This window comes from Bos grunniens, chromosome 11, assembly GCF_055505025.1.
Source record: "Bos grunniens cultivar Pamir isolate PY7600 chromosome 11, Bosgru_T2T1.0, whole genome shotgun sequence".
Taxonomy (NCBI): domain Eukaryota; kingdom Metazoa; phylum Chordata; class Mammalia; order Artiodactyla; family Bovidae; genus Bos; species Bos grunniens.
This window is the reverse complement of record NC_141175.1, coordinates 61,526,563-61,545,596: the sequence shown is the minus strand read 5'-3', so window position 1 is coordinate 61,545,596 and position 19,034 is coordinate 61,526,563. Positions and strand designations below refer to the sequence as shown.

General features: G+C 44.7%; 1 protein-coding gene across 2 annotated transcripts in view; it reads left to right on the top strand.

Annotated features, from left to right (window-relative positions):
• Window positions 1–13,282, top strand: part of TTL (tubulin tyrosine ligase) — a 36,679-nt gene extending 23,397 nt beyond the window's left edge. The window contains exons 6-8 of one of the 2 annotated variants that reach the window (XR_015136829.1): window positions 1,189–2,074; window positions 2,421–2,564; window positions 9,609–10,472. Coding sequence is in view for 1 of the 2 variants with exons in the window: in XM_086326665.1 (XP_086182791.1) it covers window positions 2,421–2,564; window positions 9,609–9,723 (259 nt within the window). In the remaining variant the exon portion in view is untranslated. Of the gene's footprint in view, window positions 1–1,188; window positions 2,075–2,420; window positions 2,565–9,608 lie in introns of both variants that reach the window. The other variant, XM_086326665.1, reaches the window with a different exon arrangement.
• The last annotated feature ends 5,752 nt before the right edge of the window (window positions 13,283–19,034 follow it).

Genomic DNA, 19,034 nt, shown 5'->3' with positions numbered 1-19,034 from the left:
TACATAGAGTCCAGCAGAATAATTACAAGGCTGAGAGTTCCATTTCTTCAGGGATTATATGTGCTTAGAATTCTGACACCAGATAAATCAAATATACTGAAGAAAGAATTCCTATTTTAGGCAAAAGATGTATTTGATGTTTGCTATCCCCCTCCTTCCCATTGTTCTGTGCCACTCAGACAGTGCTCCTACTCAAGTGCTATAAATGCTCCTCCTGGATCTCATGTTCTTTTTTTTCTCCCCCAGCTAACATCCCCCAGACTTCCTACTCCAGCTAAAAAAAAAATTAGAAACACTATATTTTTAAAAAATTCTTCTAAAGTGATTTATTAACTTGAACTTCCAACAAATAAAAAATATTTTGTTTTGATTTGGTTCTGACTTCTGATTTTTCCTATAAGTGCTGGAGTGTAATGTTTCTTTCACTTTTTATCCTTTATCCTTTAGTATTGTTTTTTTATTTAAGAAAAATTTTTAAATGTAATAAACTTTTTATCATGAGAATCCATTAAATTTTAAATTTTTTCTTAATTATAATATTGTAAAGGGCATTTTAATTACAGAAGTCAAGAGTATTCTCTCATAAAGATGAAATACAGAAAATGCAGAATACAGAAGCCCCAGTTCTTCTTTAAAGTCATAAGCCAAAACCTACTTATAAGACACATCTTTTTCCTTCTACATATACAGCTGAGCAGAAGGACAGCTGTCTCTGATATCCTTAGAGTCATCCTGACATACTGTGTTTACTAAGATAAATATTTTGCCCCAACATCTAGTTGAGAGAAAAATCAGGGCAGAGTTTTATAAAATAAAAGCAACTTGGAGGTTAGAGGTGAATGGGAGAAGAAATTTTATTCCAACTGGTTCTTAAATAACTGTCAAAATGATTTTTAAAGGTTTGAACACATCTATAGAAAGCTTTTCCCCTTCGTAGAAAAAAAGAAGGAAACTGATGATTTAGGGTAGGGGACTGGTGGAGGGAGGCTGGGGAAGCAAGACCGTGATTCCAAGTTCACAAAAGCCTCAATTCTTTTGTTGTTTATTATTTATTTTAAGATTTATTTATTTATTTTTGGCTGTGCTGAATCTTCATTGTTATGTGGACTTTTCTCTAGTTGGGGTGAGCAGGGGCTACTCTTCTTTGAAGTGCCAGGCTTCTCATTGTGGTGGCTTCTCTTGTTGCAGAGCATGCTCAGTGGTTGTGGTACACCGGCATGGTTGCCCTGCAGCATGTGGCATCTTCCCAGCCCAGGGGTTGAACCCGTGTCCCATGCATTGGCGAGCAGATTCTTAACTCCTGCCTGGACCATCAGGGAAGCCCCAGTTCTTCTTTAAAGTCATAAGCCAAAACCTCCTTATAAGACACATCTTTTTCCTTCTAAATATACAGCTTGAGTAGAAGAAGAGATGTCCCTGATATTCTTAGAGTCATCCTGACATACTGTGTTTACTAAAATAAATATTTTGCCCCAACATCCAGTTGAGGGAAAAACCAGGGAAGAGTTTTATAAAATAGAAATGGCATAGACTTTCTGGGATGTACTGGATAAGATGTACTGGATGTACTGGATAAGAGTTCTTTTTCATTCATAAGTAATAGATTCATGACTATCCAAAATTAATGATAAATTAATAAAATATACTTGTTCACTAGTAACAACATTCATTAGATGCCTCCCAGCTTCCAGGAGCTATGACAAGTTCCTTAGGTAATTATATCATTGAACCATCTCAGCACTGGGAATATGTGTTATTTTTACCCCAGTTTCACAGACAGTGATGTCAACACTTGGTTTAAAGAGGTTAAAAAATTTGTCTGAGATTTTGGCTTCGGCAGCATGACCTCAGGCTTCATGTACTGTTTCATCATGGTTTCTAAGATTCACTTTCAACTCTTCCTTGTCACTAAAATCTTCTAATTTTTGCAAACAGTCGTTGATCCTAATAACAGTCCCATATTTCAATATCTTGTTTCAGCATATAAGGCTTTTAACTAAAAGCAGCAAACTGGAGCTTGTGAAAGAAATGAATGAAATCAGCCTTCTCCTTGCAAATTCTGTGTCACAAAATGGTGGGCCATTTTTTTTAATATGGCAAATATATATAGAAGTGTTTTGTTTATTATCAGCAAATGTGGTAGCAGCCCACCCGTTGGGGGAATCCACATTTAAAGGGACCGTGATGACTCAGCGCTTGCTGGGAAAGCAGCCACTACTTGTCAGAATAAGGGTGATGGCAGAGTTTTCTAACAAGTTGCATCGCCTTGAATAATCTATTGGTAATACATTTAAAAGAGAGAATTAAGCCAAAGCCAGTTTTCATCGGCACATTGAATGTAAAATCATCCAAGCACCGCTCCCCTGGTCTTGCCGCCCAGACCACCCCATCCTCAGCAAGCTCTTCCCTGTGCCCCGCAGGAGCTGCCTCATGAGCGTGGAGCCCGCCATCAGCACCAAGCACCTCCCTTACCAGAGCTTTCAGCTCTTCGGCTTTGACTTCATGGTGGACGAGGAGCTGAAGGTCTGGCTTATCGAAGTCAACGGCGCCCCTGCTTGTGCTCAGTAAGTCTGAACACCACTGGGGGGTTTTTTGTGTATGCGTGTTTTTATTGGAGTATAGTTACTTTACAATGTTGTGTTAGTTTCTGCTGTACAACGAAGTGAATCAGCTACATGTATAATATATCCCCGCCCTCTTGAACCTCCCTCCTACCCCCTCATCCCACCCCTCTAGGTCATCACAGAGCACCCAGCTGAGCTCACTGTGCTATATAGCAGCTTCCTGCTAGCTAGCTGTTTTACACTTGATAGTGTATATGTGTATCAGTGCTAATCTTCCCGTGTGTCTCACCCTCCCCTTCCCTCATGTGTCCACAGGTTCATTCTCTACATCTGCATTTGTCCTACCCTACAAATAGATTCGTCTGTTCCACTTTTCTAGATTCCACATATATGCCTTAATGTGTGGTATTTGTTTTTCTCTTTCTGACTTCACTCTGTATGACAGACTCTAGGTCCATCCATGTCTCTACAAGTGAACCAATTTCATTCCTTTTTATGGCTGAGTAATACAGTCTACTGTATATATGCCACACCTTCTTTATCCATTTATCTGTCGATAGACATCTAGGTTGCTTCCATGTCCTGGCTATTGTAAATAGTGGTGCAGTGAACACTGGGATGCCTGTGTCTTTTTGAATGAGGTATCACCTCACACGGGTTAGAATGGCCATCATCAAAAAGTGTATAAACAATAAGTGCTGGAGAGGGTGTGGAGGAAAGGGAATCCTGTAGCACTGTTGTTTGGAATGTAAATTACTGCAGCCAGCATGGAGAACAGTATGAAGGTTCCTTAAAAAACTAAAAATGCAACTACCCCCACTGGATTTTAACAAGTGGGAATTTGGTTCCACGGGTGGGGTAGTCTGTCTTGACACAGTGTGAGCTCCCATTTCAGGGGTGTCCAAGAATATGCATGTGTGCTTGATAAGTCCTTCAGCATGTCCAACAGCCCACTAGGTTCCTCTGCCCATGGGATTCTCCAGGGGATCTTCCCAGACCAGGAATCGAACCCATGTCTCTTGGGTCTCCTGCATTGGCAGGTGGGTTCTTTACCACTAGCACCCACCTGGGAAGCCCATTACTGGGTGTTCTAGTGTAGACCCTTTGAATGATGTCAAGGAGGATGTTCCAGTGATGGTAGTGCTTTGGTTGGACCCTGGCCAGCAGGGGGCCTTGTTGAGTCATTCCCTTTTCCATCTCCTTCCCATATGAGCTGAGCATTTAGCCTGTGCTGAGGTGGGTGGGGGGATACGGTCAAAATTCCAAACAAAGCCAGTAGTAGCAGCCGAGACCCTCTTGTGTGGCAAGGTGATGGGTCAGCAGGTCCCGTGAGCTGGGGAGATAGTGATGAGCAAGCATTTCAGGGGCTCCCTGGACAGGAGGTGGTCTGAGAAGGTGCCATGGACATGGTGGAGCTGAAGCTGGGTTGGAAAAGGAGAGAGTCACCTGTGCCAAGGGGAAAGGGACCCAGCCTCCAGCCGCACCTTGCTCTGGGCCAGGCTCTAGGGGAGATGTACAAATGAACAGACCCTGCCCTCAGGGAGCTTCCAGTCCTCCTGGGAGGAGTCTGGCTGCAGCATGGTGTGAGTGTTGTGGGGTAAGAAAAGGTGAGGGTATAGGTGAGTTGGGGTCTACCTATGGGAAACCTTCCATGTAAAGGAGTCATTTGCACTTCATCCTCAAAGGTTGCAGCTTCATCCGTGCCGGCAGCTAACCGTACTTGTTAGGTCCCTGTCACCTGCCAGGCCCCAGACTGGGCTCTGGGTCTCAGCCTTTGTACCAAGAGACCTAGGCCCCACCCTTTGTAGAGGGGGACTGGGAAGGATCAAGGACAAGACAAATATAGATGACAGACTGGACACACGCTATCATAGAGTGAAAGATGTTAGAAGATAATAATATTGAGCACAAGATCCCCTTGGGAGGTGATGCTTGGGACTGAGATCTGGAGGAGGAGGAGAGTGAAGGGGGCTGGGGTGGAGGGGTATGGAACGTTTCACATTCCCCCTTCATCACATCCTTAGGGGTGCCCGCCTTCTCCGTCCTTCCTGTCAGCAGTACGTCCCTCCTTGTGCTCTGATGCAGTTCCCTCCCTCCAGGCAGGAGGGCAGGATGAGGATGCTGTGCTCAGCTACCTCTTTGCTGAATACTTCCCACCAGCATGTGGTACCCAGCAGATTTCCCCAGTGATTACAAAGAGCCCTCTTGGACTTCCCTGGTGGTCCAGTGGTTAAGACTCCATGCCTCTTATACAGAGGGCACAAGCTCAGTCCCGAGCCAGGGAACTAAGATCCCACACGCCCGCTGTGCAGTGAGGCCAAAAGGAAAAAAACAGGCCCTCCTCTGATGCCCTGTCCTGCTCCCCTGACCACTCCCTCCCTGCCCCCTTCACAGCCACACTTGCTTTTTTTTTCGGCCACTCTGCATGGCGTGTAGGATCTTCTTAGTTTCCCGACTCAGGATCGAACCTGCACCCCTTGCAATGGAAGCACAGTCTTAAACCCTGGACCACCAGGGAAATGCCCACAGCCACACATCTGGAGAAGCCACATCTGCACACACTATCTCCTCTTCCTCAGTCCCCATCCACACTGTGGTCCACTCCAGGCTGACTTCCATCCACCCTCACAGAAACTGCTCTTTCCAGGTCTCCAGCCAAGTCCATCTTGCACTCCTGGATTTTAAAGCCAGCCAATTACATTGTATCCCTGAGTCCCAGGCCAGTGTCTGCACCTGTCTTCCTGGCATCCTGCGAGGAGCTGTGTGGATGTCCATTGGGCGTCCCACCCCAGAGCTGCCCATCTCAGTGAATGTCCAACTCCCCTCTTTTGGGATCCTGAGCCAGAAACCCAACTAAGACCCAGCCTCCCCCTTTCCAGGACCGCCAAGGTTCTGTCCATCAGGCCTGGTCAATTCTGCCTCCAGCTTTGGCTCAAGGGTTGACCTCTAGTCTCTGGATAGGAAAAGGTGGATCTGCCTCTTTTATTCATGTAAGGATTGAAGGCTAGAGAGGGCAGAGAAACAGCAATTTCTCAGTTCACTTGGAGTGATGAGTAATATCCTTGACCTCTTTTTCCATCAGTGGCATCCACACACTGGCGAAGGCTCACTTGCTTGCTGAGATGCTCTGCAGGATCTGGTCATGCTGGAGCCTGACAGAGGCCTCTAGTGATAAGCCACTGGGCATCAGGGTTTGCTGTCTTCTCTGACTCCATCTCACTAGCGCCTCCAAGCTACTTCCCATCTGCTGGATCCCCTTTGCTCAGAGTCCTGATGAGAGCAGTGGAGTCTAACAGAAGAGTGGGGTTTTGAGAAACATGTAAAAATGAGCATCCTTAAAGAGTCCACTGGAGGAGTGAGCCAGACACTGCCAAGTTAATTATTGTATGAATTATTTTGAGTTATAGTTGCTGTCATAGAAAAGAAACAGATTCTATCTTCTAGAAGAACTGAAGTGAAAGTGTTAGTTACTCAGTCGTATCCGACTCTGCAACCCCATGTACTGTAGCTCTCCAGGCTCCTCTGTCCATGGGATTCTCCAGGGAAGAATACTAGAGTGGGTAGCCAACCACTTCTCCAGGGGACCTTCCTGGCCCAGCAATCGAACCCAGGTCTTCTGCATTGCAGGTGGATTCTATACCACCGAGCCACAAGGGAAGCTCTTCTATCTTTTAGGTGTATAATTTTGAGTAGGGAGAGCTCTTGGAATGGGGGGCTTACTATGAGGTGGCTTGGAAAGCCCCAAGGGACCGAGGCCACACCATGAGGTGTATGGGTTCTGTTCTTATGCTGAAGGAAGTAAACTTTTTTTTTAATACAACAATGATATATGATTTTTCCTGATTTTTTATTTTGGCGGGGGCGGGGGGGGGGGTGGCAGGGCGCAGAATCTTAGTTCCCCGACCATGGATCAAACCTGTGCCCTCTGCATTGGAAGGCAAAGTCTTAACCACTGGACCACCAGGGAAGTCCTTGAAGGAAATAAACTTTCAAATGCCTTTATCCTTGCTTCCTAAAGGACAAATGGGGAAGACAGTTGATAGAGATGATGATACAATGGCGTAGTCAAAGGAAAGTCTTTATTCAGGAAGCTCAGTTTCCATTGTTGTGCAGGTGTTAAAACAGGACTTACTTGTCTTGCTGTATGAACACAGCAGGATGTTCAAAAACCCACACTTGCTTGTATATTGGGCACCTCCTATGCCGGAAATACCGAAGTCGTTAGTTGACTTGACGAGGTTGAAGCTGTGTCCTCTCCCCCAGCTCCCAACATCCCCTTCAGAAAATCTTTCCCAAGGTGGCTAATGACACGCTTCATGGAACACCAAACACTGTCTGTTTCAATGGTTTTGGCTCTTGGTGACTTGCCAAGACCCAAGACTACTAAGACCCAAGCTACCATCCCTCCCGTGCAGGCCTCCTGATCATTGTCCCTTCAGAAGGGGAAGGTTGAGTGGTGTAGCCTTGACCATGGGGCTTGATCCATGTAGACAGAAGAAGCAGGGGCTGGGGGATGGGGGGAGGGGAGATGGGAAAGAGCAGACATCTCACAGGAGAAACGAAGGTCAGCCGGCAGTTAGGGCTTACCAAGACAGACAACAGAAGCATGGCTTTGCACGAGCTCTTTTCCCAGAGGGCCTTACAAAAGGTTAGGACATAGCAATTCCAGCCTCTAGGGCAGTAGAAGGGGATGAGGGGTGGGAGAAAGTTTCTATGATGAGGATAATAGCAGAGATTTGCCACTGGATCAGGAGGGACCGGAATTTGGTTGTGAAGATTTCCCACCTGGTGGAGATTGGGAGATAGCATCTTCAGGAAGTCAGGACAGTGAAGATCTCTGTTCCTCCAGGTTGGGCTGGCCTAGACTCGTGTCACCTGTATCCCAGCAGTCCTGAGCAAGTTAGGCACATATCAAATAGGCACATCTGGCCCAGAGCATCGTCTCAGATGTGGGTTTTCTCTTTGAACCATATGTCTCTGGTTTTTCCCTGTGTTGACATGAGTTTGTGCTAAGTTGCTTCAGTCATGTCCAACTCTTTGCAACCCCATGGACTGTAGCCCAACAGGCTCCTCTGTCCATGGGGTTCTCCAGGCAAAAATACTGGAGTGGGTTGCCATGTCCTCCTCCAGGAGATCTTCCTGACCCAGGGATCAAACCTGAATCTCTTATATCTCCTACATTGGCAGGTAGGTTCTTTACCACTAGCACCACCTGGGAAGCCCTCCCTGTGTTGGAGCCAGTCCCAAAAGAGCTCGCCTCATACACTCTATGTGAAGCAGACAAAAATCCTGTAGGGAACAAGAGGCTGTGGAATTTGAGGGCCTCCTTATAGCTCTGGATGGGAGGTTTTCCTCCTTGGCTTTGGTGGTTCCTTGGCCTCTGGCTGAAGTCCAGGTGCCAGCACGTGATGTCAGGCCCCACCTTGTCCCCTGCCTCACACTGCGATGGTCCCCTTTCCCAGGTTTCCTGAGTTCTGTCTCCTTGGTGGGTGCCCCTCCCTATATTTGCATGGCCCTTCCTCTCTCTCACCCTCCTCTCTCTTTCTCCCTCCCCTCCTTTGTCTCTGTATCTCACCCTCGTTCTTTTTTATTATCTTTAATTTTTATTGGAGTATAGTTGCTCTACAACAAAGTGAATCAGCTGTACAACAAAGTGAATTAGCTATGGAAGTGTTTGTCACTTGGTCCTGTCCGACTCTTTGTGACCCCATGGACTGTAGTCCGTCAGGCTCCTTTGTCCATGGGATTCTTCAGGCAAGAATACGGGAGAGGGTAGCCATTCCCTTCTTCAGGGGAATCTTTCCAACCCAGGGATCAAACCTGAGTCTCCTGCAATGCAGGCAGATTCTTTACTATCTGAGCCACCAGGGAAGTCCACGAATCAACTATACTTATACATATATGCCATCTTTTTTAGAGTTCCTTCCCATTTAGCTCACCACAGAGCATTGAGTAGCGTTCCTTGTGCTATGCAGTAAGTTCTCATTAGTTATCTATTTTATATTAATGCATAGTATATATGTATCAATCCCAGTCTCTCAGTTCATGCCACTATCCCTTCCCGCTTTGATGTCCATACATTTGTTTCTACATCTGTCTCTCTATTTCTGCTTTCCAAATGAGAGGACTAGACAAAGAAGGTGTGGTGTGTGTATACAGTGGAATATTACTCAGCCCTAAAAAGGAACAGAATTTTATCATTTGTAGAGACATGGATGGAACTAGAGAATGTCATACAGAGTGAAGTCAGTCAGAAACAGACAGAAATATTGTATATTAACACATATTTGTGGCCTCTAGAAAAATGGTACTGATGATCTTATCACTCTCGTTCTCTGTGTCTGACTCCCCTCTCCTTCCTCCTCTTTTCTGCCCTGTCATCCATTCTCTGTCCGATGTCACTCATTCTTCAGGTCTCAGCTGAGCTATTACTCTGAGGAGTCTTCCTTAAAGGCCCCTCAACCACACCACGTGGGTGCTTTCCTTGGGGAGAGCCTGTGTCTGCATGTGTACCCCTCCACAGACAGGCAAGATGGCCCTGTTCTCTTTGGAATTGCCTGTCTTCCCTGCAGTTAGTTAGAGTAGATGTTGCCTTGTCTCTTCACCTGCAAGACCTTCCAGAAATATCCATTGAGTGGATGCTTTATCTTCATGCAGTAGTACTTCCTGCAGTATTTGTATGGACAGCTGACACGTGTCTTATAAATACCAGGTGGAATTTTGGGGCAGATTCTGGTAAAAGAGCTTCCCAGGTGGTGCAGTGGTAAAGAATCCAGCTGCCAATGCAGGAGACACCAGAGACTCGGGTTCAATCCCTGGGTCAGGAAGATCCCCTGGAGAATGAAATAGCAACCCACTCCAGTATTCTTGCCTGGGAAATCCCATGGACAGAGGAGCCTGGCTGGCTATAGTCCATGGAGTTGGAAGAGAATTGGATAGGACCTAGCAACTAAACAATCCTAATTTTTTTAAAAAACCACCTTTGATTTTCTCACCTGCACTTTGATATGCATCCTCAATAATAGATCTCCGAACCCATTTCAGGAAGCTTTATGCAGAGCTGTGCCAGGGCATCGTGGACATAGCCATTGCCAGCGTCTTCCCACCCCCGGACGCGGAACAGCAGCCCCCCCAGCCGGCCACCTTCATCAAGCTGTGACCCAGGGAGGTGCGCAGAGATGCCTCAGAAGAAGCACGCGGGGGGCCCTGCCCCAGGGGAAGGAGATGTGTCTGAATTGCTGTCAAGCCAAAAGGGAAGAAGAGAGGCAACTCGGAGATATGTGCTGGGAGAAAACAAAGGAGCTTCCCCCAGGGGTGATTGGTTGCCCAGAGGTCCCCGGGTGGAGCTCTCAGCCCTGCTACGGAGATTTGAAAACTGCAGCACATTTCTCAGACGGGAGAGCCAGATATTCTTTTAAGGGGCAAAAACAGGGATGTACTTACTTTACGCTCTCATTCTTTGAAGAGATCTGAATTATATCCTAAGGCAGCGCTCTGAGCAGCAGCGCCTCTCCCGCCCAGGGGTGGCAGCCGTCGGACCTGGTTGGTGACTGTCCACTGCTGCGTTAGTGCCTTAGCTCTGTGCCCAGGTGCAGCCTCCGGTCTGGGGTGGGGACGGGATGTGAGACCACTCAGGAGGTGGGCGATGGGTCCCCCCAGCTCGTCCCAGTCACTCCCCCAACCGTCTGCTCACCGTCTGTCCCTGGGGCCTGGCTGTGCGGGCGCCACCTCGCCGCCAGGGGGCGTGCTCACCCCGATCCTGATGGTGTCTGGCCGGTCACCGGTCCGGGCTGGCGTGGACTGGACGCCGAACGCTGCTCTCAGTCTGCTCTCTGCATGTTTTAGAAACCAAGCAGCAAAGTTTGCTGTGAACCCATAAGCATTCAATAAGCATGAGAGAGGAAAAAACACGATGTCTTGCTTTACATAATAGCTGGGTGTGTGTGGGTGGTGGGGTGGGTCTTTGAAATATGACGATTATGGTGATTCTCAAATCTCCTTGTTTTAACCAGAATTCTACATGCCCTTTGGACAGGTTCCCTTTTGTTCATTTTTTGGAGGATTTAACTTTTGTTAGAATGCTCTCCAGGAGAGGAGAATTCCCCTCCCCCCACCCCACCCCAGGGGGCTCTTCCCCATTTTGTTTTTCTTGCTCCTTCAACACCTTCTTCAGGAGTTGGAAGGTTAGGTTTTGTTCCAGGGAAGATTTTTCGTCTCCTTGTTCCTCTCAACGTCCGGGAGAGGCTGTGGATCAGTGTGTGTCTCACCCGAATGAGGGAATCTCTTGAAATGGAAAAGGCGTAGTTTCAGAGCGGCACATGGCACCCTGTCAATCAGCAAATGTTAGCAGTGTCCCCTTAGGTGTAGTTTCTACTACCCACGGCTTGAATGAATATTCTACAGACTTTCCGGGAGGCCACGTCGCTAGCAAGAAGGAGCCCCCACATGCCACTTGTGTCCAGTGTGAGCTGAGTGCACAGTGCATGGGGATCCCCGCAGACCCGCTGAACAGGCATGCACCCTCCACCCCAGGACCTTGGGCCGGGTTGGGGGATGGGGAGATGGGGGGTGGGGGAGATGCGGGTGCGAGCCTACTCTCTAGCACATGTGCCCTCCCTCATTCATCTCCACTTGTCATCAGAAAAGAGTTCTGCTGCCAGGGGAGACTTTTTTTACAAAGCAAAGAAAAAGCAACCTCAAATATGATGAGATGTGGGAGCTGATGGTAAAAAAAGGTATGATGGCAATGATTTCATGGATGCAGCAGTGGGTGTGGGATGTGAACGTACTGTGTCTCAGTGAAGTGGAGGAAGGCCCAGCCGGCTGGGCTCACCCTGCAGTTTGGAATTAAAAAATAAACATGCCAGTGGTTACCCAGAATATATAGATGATGAAGTTTGCATCCAGAGCAAAATAAAACAAGTGTTACTGGAATCCTAGAGGCCCAGAGCAGCTGATGGGTTAGTGTTTGGGGAGATTCTGAGTAGATTGTGGGCAGGTGCGCACCCATGGAGAAAGTGTAGGGTTCTGGGGCTTGGGAAGTCTGTGTGGGCCTGTGATGGGACAAGTAGGGAGGTTTTTGGGACTTCCCTGGCCGTTCAGTGGTTAAGACCCCACACTTGCACTAGAGGGGGCTCAGGTTCAATCCCTGGTTGGGGAACTAAGATCCTGCATGCTGCCCAGTGCAGCCAAAAAACAAGAGGAAAAAAAAGCAGGGAGAATTTTGTAGTCCCGTCACAAGCAAATGCAGATTTGTAATGATCTTTTGGACCTAAATTACAGGGACATTTGGGAATTTTCCAGTGTCTCTTTCAGTGACAACTAAGAATCCAGGTGTTAGGAAGTCTGTGGATTTTGATGGATTTTCTAAGAAAACAGAATTGATAGCAATATATGTAAGGGAAGGCTTTAAAGAGGAAATTATGCTTCATTCCTCATGTGGTTTCAAATAAGTATCTGTTTTGTGCATTTATGTCTGATCAGGGAGAGCAGCTGGCACAGAAACTCTTCCATACCCTTCAGTGATATCCGTGGCACAGATGGTCATGCCTCGCCCCCAGTCAGTCTTCATCTGTGTAGTCTGTGTTCATGTCGCCAGTTGCTAGGGAAGGAGGTGGTGGTGTTATTTGGGAGATGTTAATTTCAGTCTTGACTCATTGGCTGCACATCATCAGAGAAACCCATGAACCTCTGTGCCTTAGTTTCTTATCTTGTGGAAGAACTTGTTGCCTGATCCAGGGACTACCTCAAGGGCATTCAGTGAGGACACATGAGATTAGGACAGCTGGAGAACCCTGAGAACCAAGGTTCTCGATGCCGATAATTTGCTGGAGTCACTGGGGAAGCTTTAAAGAATGTTGGTGTCCACACCTCCATCCTCCCTGACCCCTGGCCTGTTAGGTTTGAACCTCAGGCGTCAGATGGATTGAGATGCCTCGAACCACTGCTGGAGAAGGAAGGACAGATAACATTATTACCTTGGAAGAATCCAATAAGGGTTAGAGATTTTTTGAAAATTCCTTTTGGAAGGCCAGGCATTTAAGGATGACCAGATGCTGACGTGATATACAGCGTATTCCATCCAAACAAGTTCTCTCTCTCCGCTCCCCGTCATAGCCTTTGGAAACTCAGCCGTGCTTTCATCTACTTAAATCTGCTTTCATCTACTTAGTGAAGCCTTGTTGTCAAATGTAACCAGACATGAATTTATAAATCTGCTAAATATGTGTTAGGGTTACAAATGAATTATTGAGAGGAAAGCCCCTTCTGTCTCACTGGACTCCTATAATGACTGTAAACTCTGTTTCCCCAGGACATGAAAGTGCCTCAGTGTCTGTCTGTTATAGTGGAGCAGGTGCTGGTGGACTTAACCAGCTAATGTGGTGTTTCACGAGCGCCTCAGGGTGATGGTCCCAGACTTGGGATGTCTGGTTGTGCTGGAAGCGGACGGACCCACAAGCTGTGGTAACCCTACAAAGGGTGTTTCCTTAAGTGGAGGTTGTGTCAAGCAGGGGTGCATCCAGCCTTGCCATGGGTCGTGGGAACTCTACCAGAGAAGACAAAGTGCTGGAGTGGGTCCCCACAGCACTAGTGGGTGCCGTGGAGAAAACTGTCTCTGCTCCTGGACACAGAATCTGTACCTAAGAGGAAATGACTTCTGAAACAAGGCAATTCTATGAATGTTTGAATGCCTGGAGCATTAAAGGAATCGTATTCAAGTGTTTTTGTCCCCTTTGGTTCTCTCATCTTACTGTGGGTGTTGACTGTCCTCCGATATGCCTGGTTATTGGAATTCGTGATTCTGTTAAACTAGAGGCAGGCAGACTTTTTCTATAAAGGGCTGCTGCTGCTAAGTTGCTTCAGTCATGTCCGACTCTGTGCAACCCCATAGACGGCAGCCCATCAGGCTCCCCCGTCCCTGGGATTCTCCAGGCAAGAACACTGGAATGGGTTGCCATTTCCTTCTCCAATGCATGAAAGTGAAAAGTGAAAGTGAAGTTGCTCAGTCGTGCCCGACTCTTAGCGACCCCATGGACTGCAGCCTACCAGGCTCCTCCGTCCATGGGATTTTCCAGGCAAGAGTACTGGAGTGGGGTGCCATTGCCTTCGCCGATAAAGGGCTAGGTAGTAAATATTCTAAGCTTTGCAAGCCCAACTGGTTCTCTCTTGCATATTCTTTTTTTCCTTAACTCTTAAAAAATATTAAAAAAACAAAACTTAGCTCATGGGCCATGCAAAAATAAGCACATACATGACCTAAGAATGTTGGTATGTAAGCCAATAGACTTGTCCTTTAAAACTGTGAGCTGCTCCAGGATGATGCACTGAAACAATTTCAGCTACCAAAATCTAGCCCATCATGTTTTACATGACGTGTATTATCTGAATCATGCTGCAGATTGTGTGCTTTAAAGTGAGGCTCCTTCTCCAATTAGCCAGAAGTCCAAGAAGTCCTTCTTAAGACTTTACTAAGGCCATATAAATACCAGCAGGCATATCCTAGGGGCTTCCCTTGTAGCTCAGTTAGTAAAGAATCTGCCTGCAATGCAAGAGACCTGGGTTTGATTCCTGGGTCAGGAAGATCCCCTGAAGAAGGGAATGGCAACCCACTCCAGTATTCTTACCTGAAGAATCCCATGGACAGAGGAGCCTGGCAGGCTAAGTCCAGGCTTAGCCTGGACTATTGTCGAGGCTTAGCCTGGACGATTGTGTCACAAGAATTGGACACAGTTTAGCAACTAAACCACCACCACCATATCAGTACCTACTGGTCTCACCTCAGACCCTTAGTCACATGCCTAGAAAGGGCTTCAGTTATGTAAACTGAAATTAAACTTGTAACTTGTGGACAAGTCATCCAACTGAGGCTGGATGCTTTGAACTCTAGCTTTCACACCAGAAACCTTGGCTTAAACACCCCACTCCAAACAAGTTTCTGATGTGACATGACACATACCCACTGGATTCAGTGGGGACTGCACGGGTAGGGTGCAGAGATCAGTAGACATGCATGGACCCAGGCAGGTGGCTACTTAGAATCCTGAAAGTGGACAGGTTCAAAGGACTTCTTTAAGAGTCTGGTCCCATTTGCTGTTAGTAGCTGCCCCTTCCCCTTAAACTGATACTCTCCCATGGCCTAAAAGTTCCAGTAATACTCTAAAGAGGTTTTCCCCAAAGCATCCCTAAAGACAAAGGAAAATGAGTCCCTGTCCATGGGATACTTGGTGGCACAACTTGAAGATTGCTACAATCAAAATTCCTTTTCAAAATTCACAGGTGAAGACATCAGGGGGAATAGTAGAGTAAGAGCCTCTGAAAATCCCATCTTGCATAAAAGCAATGAGAACAGTGGCAAATTAGCCAAAAGCTTGCAACAATCCAGGAAGCATTTATTAAAGAAAAATGTTTGCATATTGATAAGAACAGCAAGTTTGGTGATGTTTTAACTTGTCCCATTTTCATCTCCCTTATATCATCTCTGTGATATCATCTTTATATCACATCTTTATATCATCTCTGTGATAGCCTTGGAAACCAAGAGCCCCAGAGTCATGGTGAAACCCCAGCAGCCTAGCAGCCATTACAGGGTACAGAATGATGCTGAGCTCACCCAAAGCTCCATTCCTAATGAGGTGTTCTTATTTGGCCTGACTGGCAGTTTCCTATAAGTCCTCATCTTGGAGTTTATTTTATTTGATCTGTCTTAGAGTGTGCCCACTGTGAGCAGCCTATCCCTGGGTGCATTTGTTAAAAATAATCAGCACCAACTGTTTAACACCTCAACTTGCTGAGATGGTTTTAACAGCTGGAAGAACAACAAAAAACTTAGAAGGGAAAGATAGGGAATGAGATGTTCATAAGTTTTGAAAAATGTCAGTATATTCCTAAAAATACAAGTATAGGCTGTGTATGTGCCCAGAGGAGAATTGAATTCTCTCAGCCTTCACCTCTGTCTGACTAGAAGGATATTCACAAGCAGGAAGTGAAGACTAAGGCAGGGATGTAAACTGCCTGCCTGAGCATGAAGGCATACCTTTCATACACACACAAACATACACACACAGTCCTGTGCCAAAGACTGGGAGATGTACTTGTCCCGAGGGTCTAAGGAAATCTCTGTATAATCATTAGTTGACCACTAAGCTAATAGAGCAGACACTTCAGTGGCCATACATCAAAAAATACAGGCTTGACAGAATTAGTTCAGGAAAGTCACTAAAAAAAAAATGATAAACCCTGAGGAGGGAACAGTAGTTTTCCAAAATTGCCCCATAGTATTATCAACATTTTCATCACAAGTTATGGGACATGCAAAGAAAAAGAAAGCATGCCCCACAGAGGGAACAGTCAATAGGAATCATCCCTGAAGAAGTGCAGGCATTGAACTTAACTACATAAACACTTTAATTCAGCTATTTAAAATATGTTTAAAGAAATAAGAGAGAGAATGATGTGTCACCAAAGACACAATATCATTAAAGAAATAGAAATTGTTTTCTGAATAAAGCAAAGTAGAAATTTTGGCATTGGAAAGTATGATAAAGCAAATGAAAAATTTAATAGAGGTGTTCAAAAGCAGGTTTGAGCTGGCAAAAGAAGAAGAAATCAGTGAATCTGAATTCAGGTGAGGTCATCTAGTCTGAGGAATAGAAAGAAAAAAGAATGAGGAAAAAATGAACAGGCTCCAGAAGTATATATGTACACCAACATAGATATAACAGGAATCCTAGAAGAAAGGCGAGAGAGAGGGTGGCAGAAAACGTACTGGAAGAAGAAGTGGCCAAAAGCGTTCCCTCTTTGATGAAAACCATTAAAATACATTCAAGAGGTTCAATGAACTCGAAATAGAATAGATTCAAAGAGATCCACCCCAAGACACATTAACCACTAAGAAAATGACTTTATATAGTAAAAAGGGACATGGGAACTAAAATATTACACTGTGCTGCTTAGTCACTCAGTCGTGTCTGCCCCTTTGTGACCCCATGGACTGTAGCCCACCAGGCTCCTCTGTCCATGGGGATTCTCCAGGCAAGAATACTAGAATGGGTCGCCATGCCCTCCTCCAGGGTATCTTCCCAACCCAGGGATCGAACCCAGGTCTCCCACACTGCAGATGGATTCCTTACCATCTGAGCCACCAGAGAAGCCCTAGTGGAAAATATTACACTAGAAAATATTTAACAAAAGAAAAGGCAGTAATGAAGGAATGGGGGGAGGTAGGAGGCATATACAAAGCAAATAGCAAAATGTAGACATAAATTCCTATCTTATCAGTAATTTCATTAAATGCAAATAGATTAAAGACTCCAATTAAAAGGCAGAGACTGGCAAAATGGGTAAAAAACCAAAACAACCACAATCCAGCTCTATGCTAGCTACAAGAGATGGTCTTTAGATTCAAACACACAAGAGGTGAAGGTATGAGAAAAAATATACCATGCAAACAGTAACTCAGAGACAGCTTAGATGGCCATACAAATATTAGACATAATAGGCTTTAAGAAAAAAATTGTCACTACAGGCAAAGAAGGAGATTTTATAATAATAAAAAGATCAGTCCATCAGGAGATACAACAATTATAAACACATGCACCTAACAAAAGAGTCCCAAGATACATGAGGCAAGAAATGGCAGGACTGAAGACAGAAATAGATATTCAATAACAAGAGTTGGAGTTTTCAATCTCCCATTTTCAATAATGTCTAGAAGATCAACAATGAAATGAAAAACAATATAAACTAGCCAGATCTAACAAGTATTATAGAACACTCTACCCAACTATATAGTTAATATATTTGTATAGCAAATATACATTTTTTTCAAGTACACATGGAACATTCTCAGGAATAAACCATATGGTACACCATAAAGCCTCATTGAATTATTGAAATAATACTACATATGTTCTCTGACCACAATGAAATAAAACTAGAAACCATTAACAAATCTGGGAAAATCACAAATCTATGAATATTAAAAAGCAGAGTCCTAAATAGCCAATGGATTGAAGAAAGAAGGGAAAATAGAAAGAACTTTGAGATAAATGAAAATGAAAACACAACATATCAAAACTTCTGAGGTGCAGTTAAAGCCATGCCTAAAGGAAATTTTATATCTTTAAATGACTATTTTTAAGAAAGATCTCAAATCAATAACCTAACCTCCCATCTTAGGAAATTAGAAGAATAATCTAAATTCAAAGGGAGTAGAAAGAAACAATAAAGGTGTGTGGAAATAAATGAATTAGAGAATAGAAAAACAATAGATAAAATCAATGAGTCCAAAAGTTGGCGCTTCAAAAAAGATCAACAAAATTGAGAAATCTTTAGCTAGACTGGTGAAGAAAAAATATAAAGAACTCAGATTACTAAAATAAGGAGTGAAAGAGGGATATTACTACAAATAAAAGGATTATAGGGGAATCCTATGAACAACTGTAGGCCAGCAAATTAGATACCATGGGTATATTCCTAGAAAGACATTTAAACTAATGAAACTAACTTAAGAAGATAAATGCTGAATAGACCTAAAAAGAGACTGAAAAATGGACCAAGTATCTAAACAGACATTTCTCCAAAGAAAATATGCAAGTGGTCAGTAACACATGAAAATGTGCTCAATATCACTAGTCATTAGAGAAATACAGAAATCACGGATACTACCTCACATGTACTTAGGTGGATATAATTTTTAAAACACAGAGGGTAAATACTGGTGAAGACAGGAGAAAGTGAAACCCTCATACATTGCTAGTGGGAATGTAAAATTGTACAGCTGCTTTTGGAAAAAAAATTGGCAGTACCTCAAAAAGTTAGTTACCATATGTCCCATAAACAGCTGTAGTACCCAAGAGAATTGAAAACATATGTCTGTACAAAAACTTGCGCATGGATGTTTCTAGCAGCATTACTCCAAATAGTCAAAGGCGGAAACAATCCAAATGTCCATCAACAGGTGAACAGATTAACAAAATGGGTCTCCATACAATGAGTTCTTAATCAGCTGTGAAAAGAATGAAGAATTAAATATGCTGAGACATGGATGAAACTTGAAAGCAGTAGAGAGACAGGAATGATGATCAACCTTTTTAAGATCTGTGTTCTAGAGGGGACAAGAAAGAGATCAGTGAGTTGTTTTTTGTCTAACAGCTTTTCCAGCAAGTTTGTATGTTGATGGAAATGATTGCACCTGTCATAATCCCCTCATTCTCCTGCCTTCCTGAACAAGGGAGAGGGAATAGAGGAAGACAGTTTTTCTTAAAAGGAGCAGTCGCTGTAAAGGAAAAGAAGGCAGAATTTAGGTCACAACTGCACACATCTTTGGAGATTTGATGGTGTAAACATAAAGAAACAGAAGATTTTTTTTTAATTGATATAGGAATGAGAATTACCACCTGACCTAGGTAAAAGTGGAATTGGGTCAGGTGGACATTTCTCTAAGTGGTGAATGAATTCATTATCTTAATT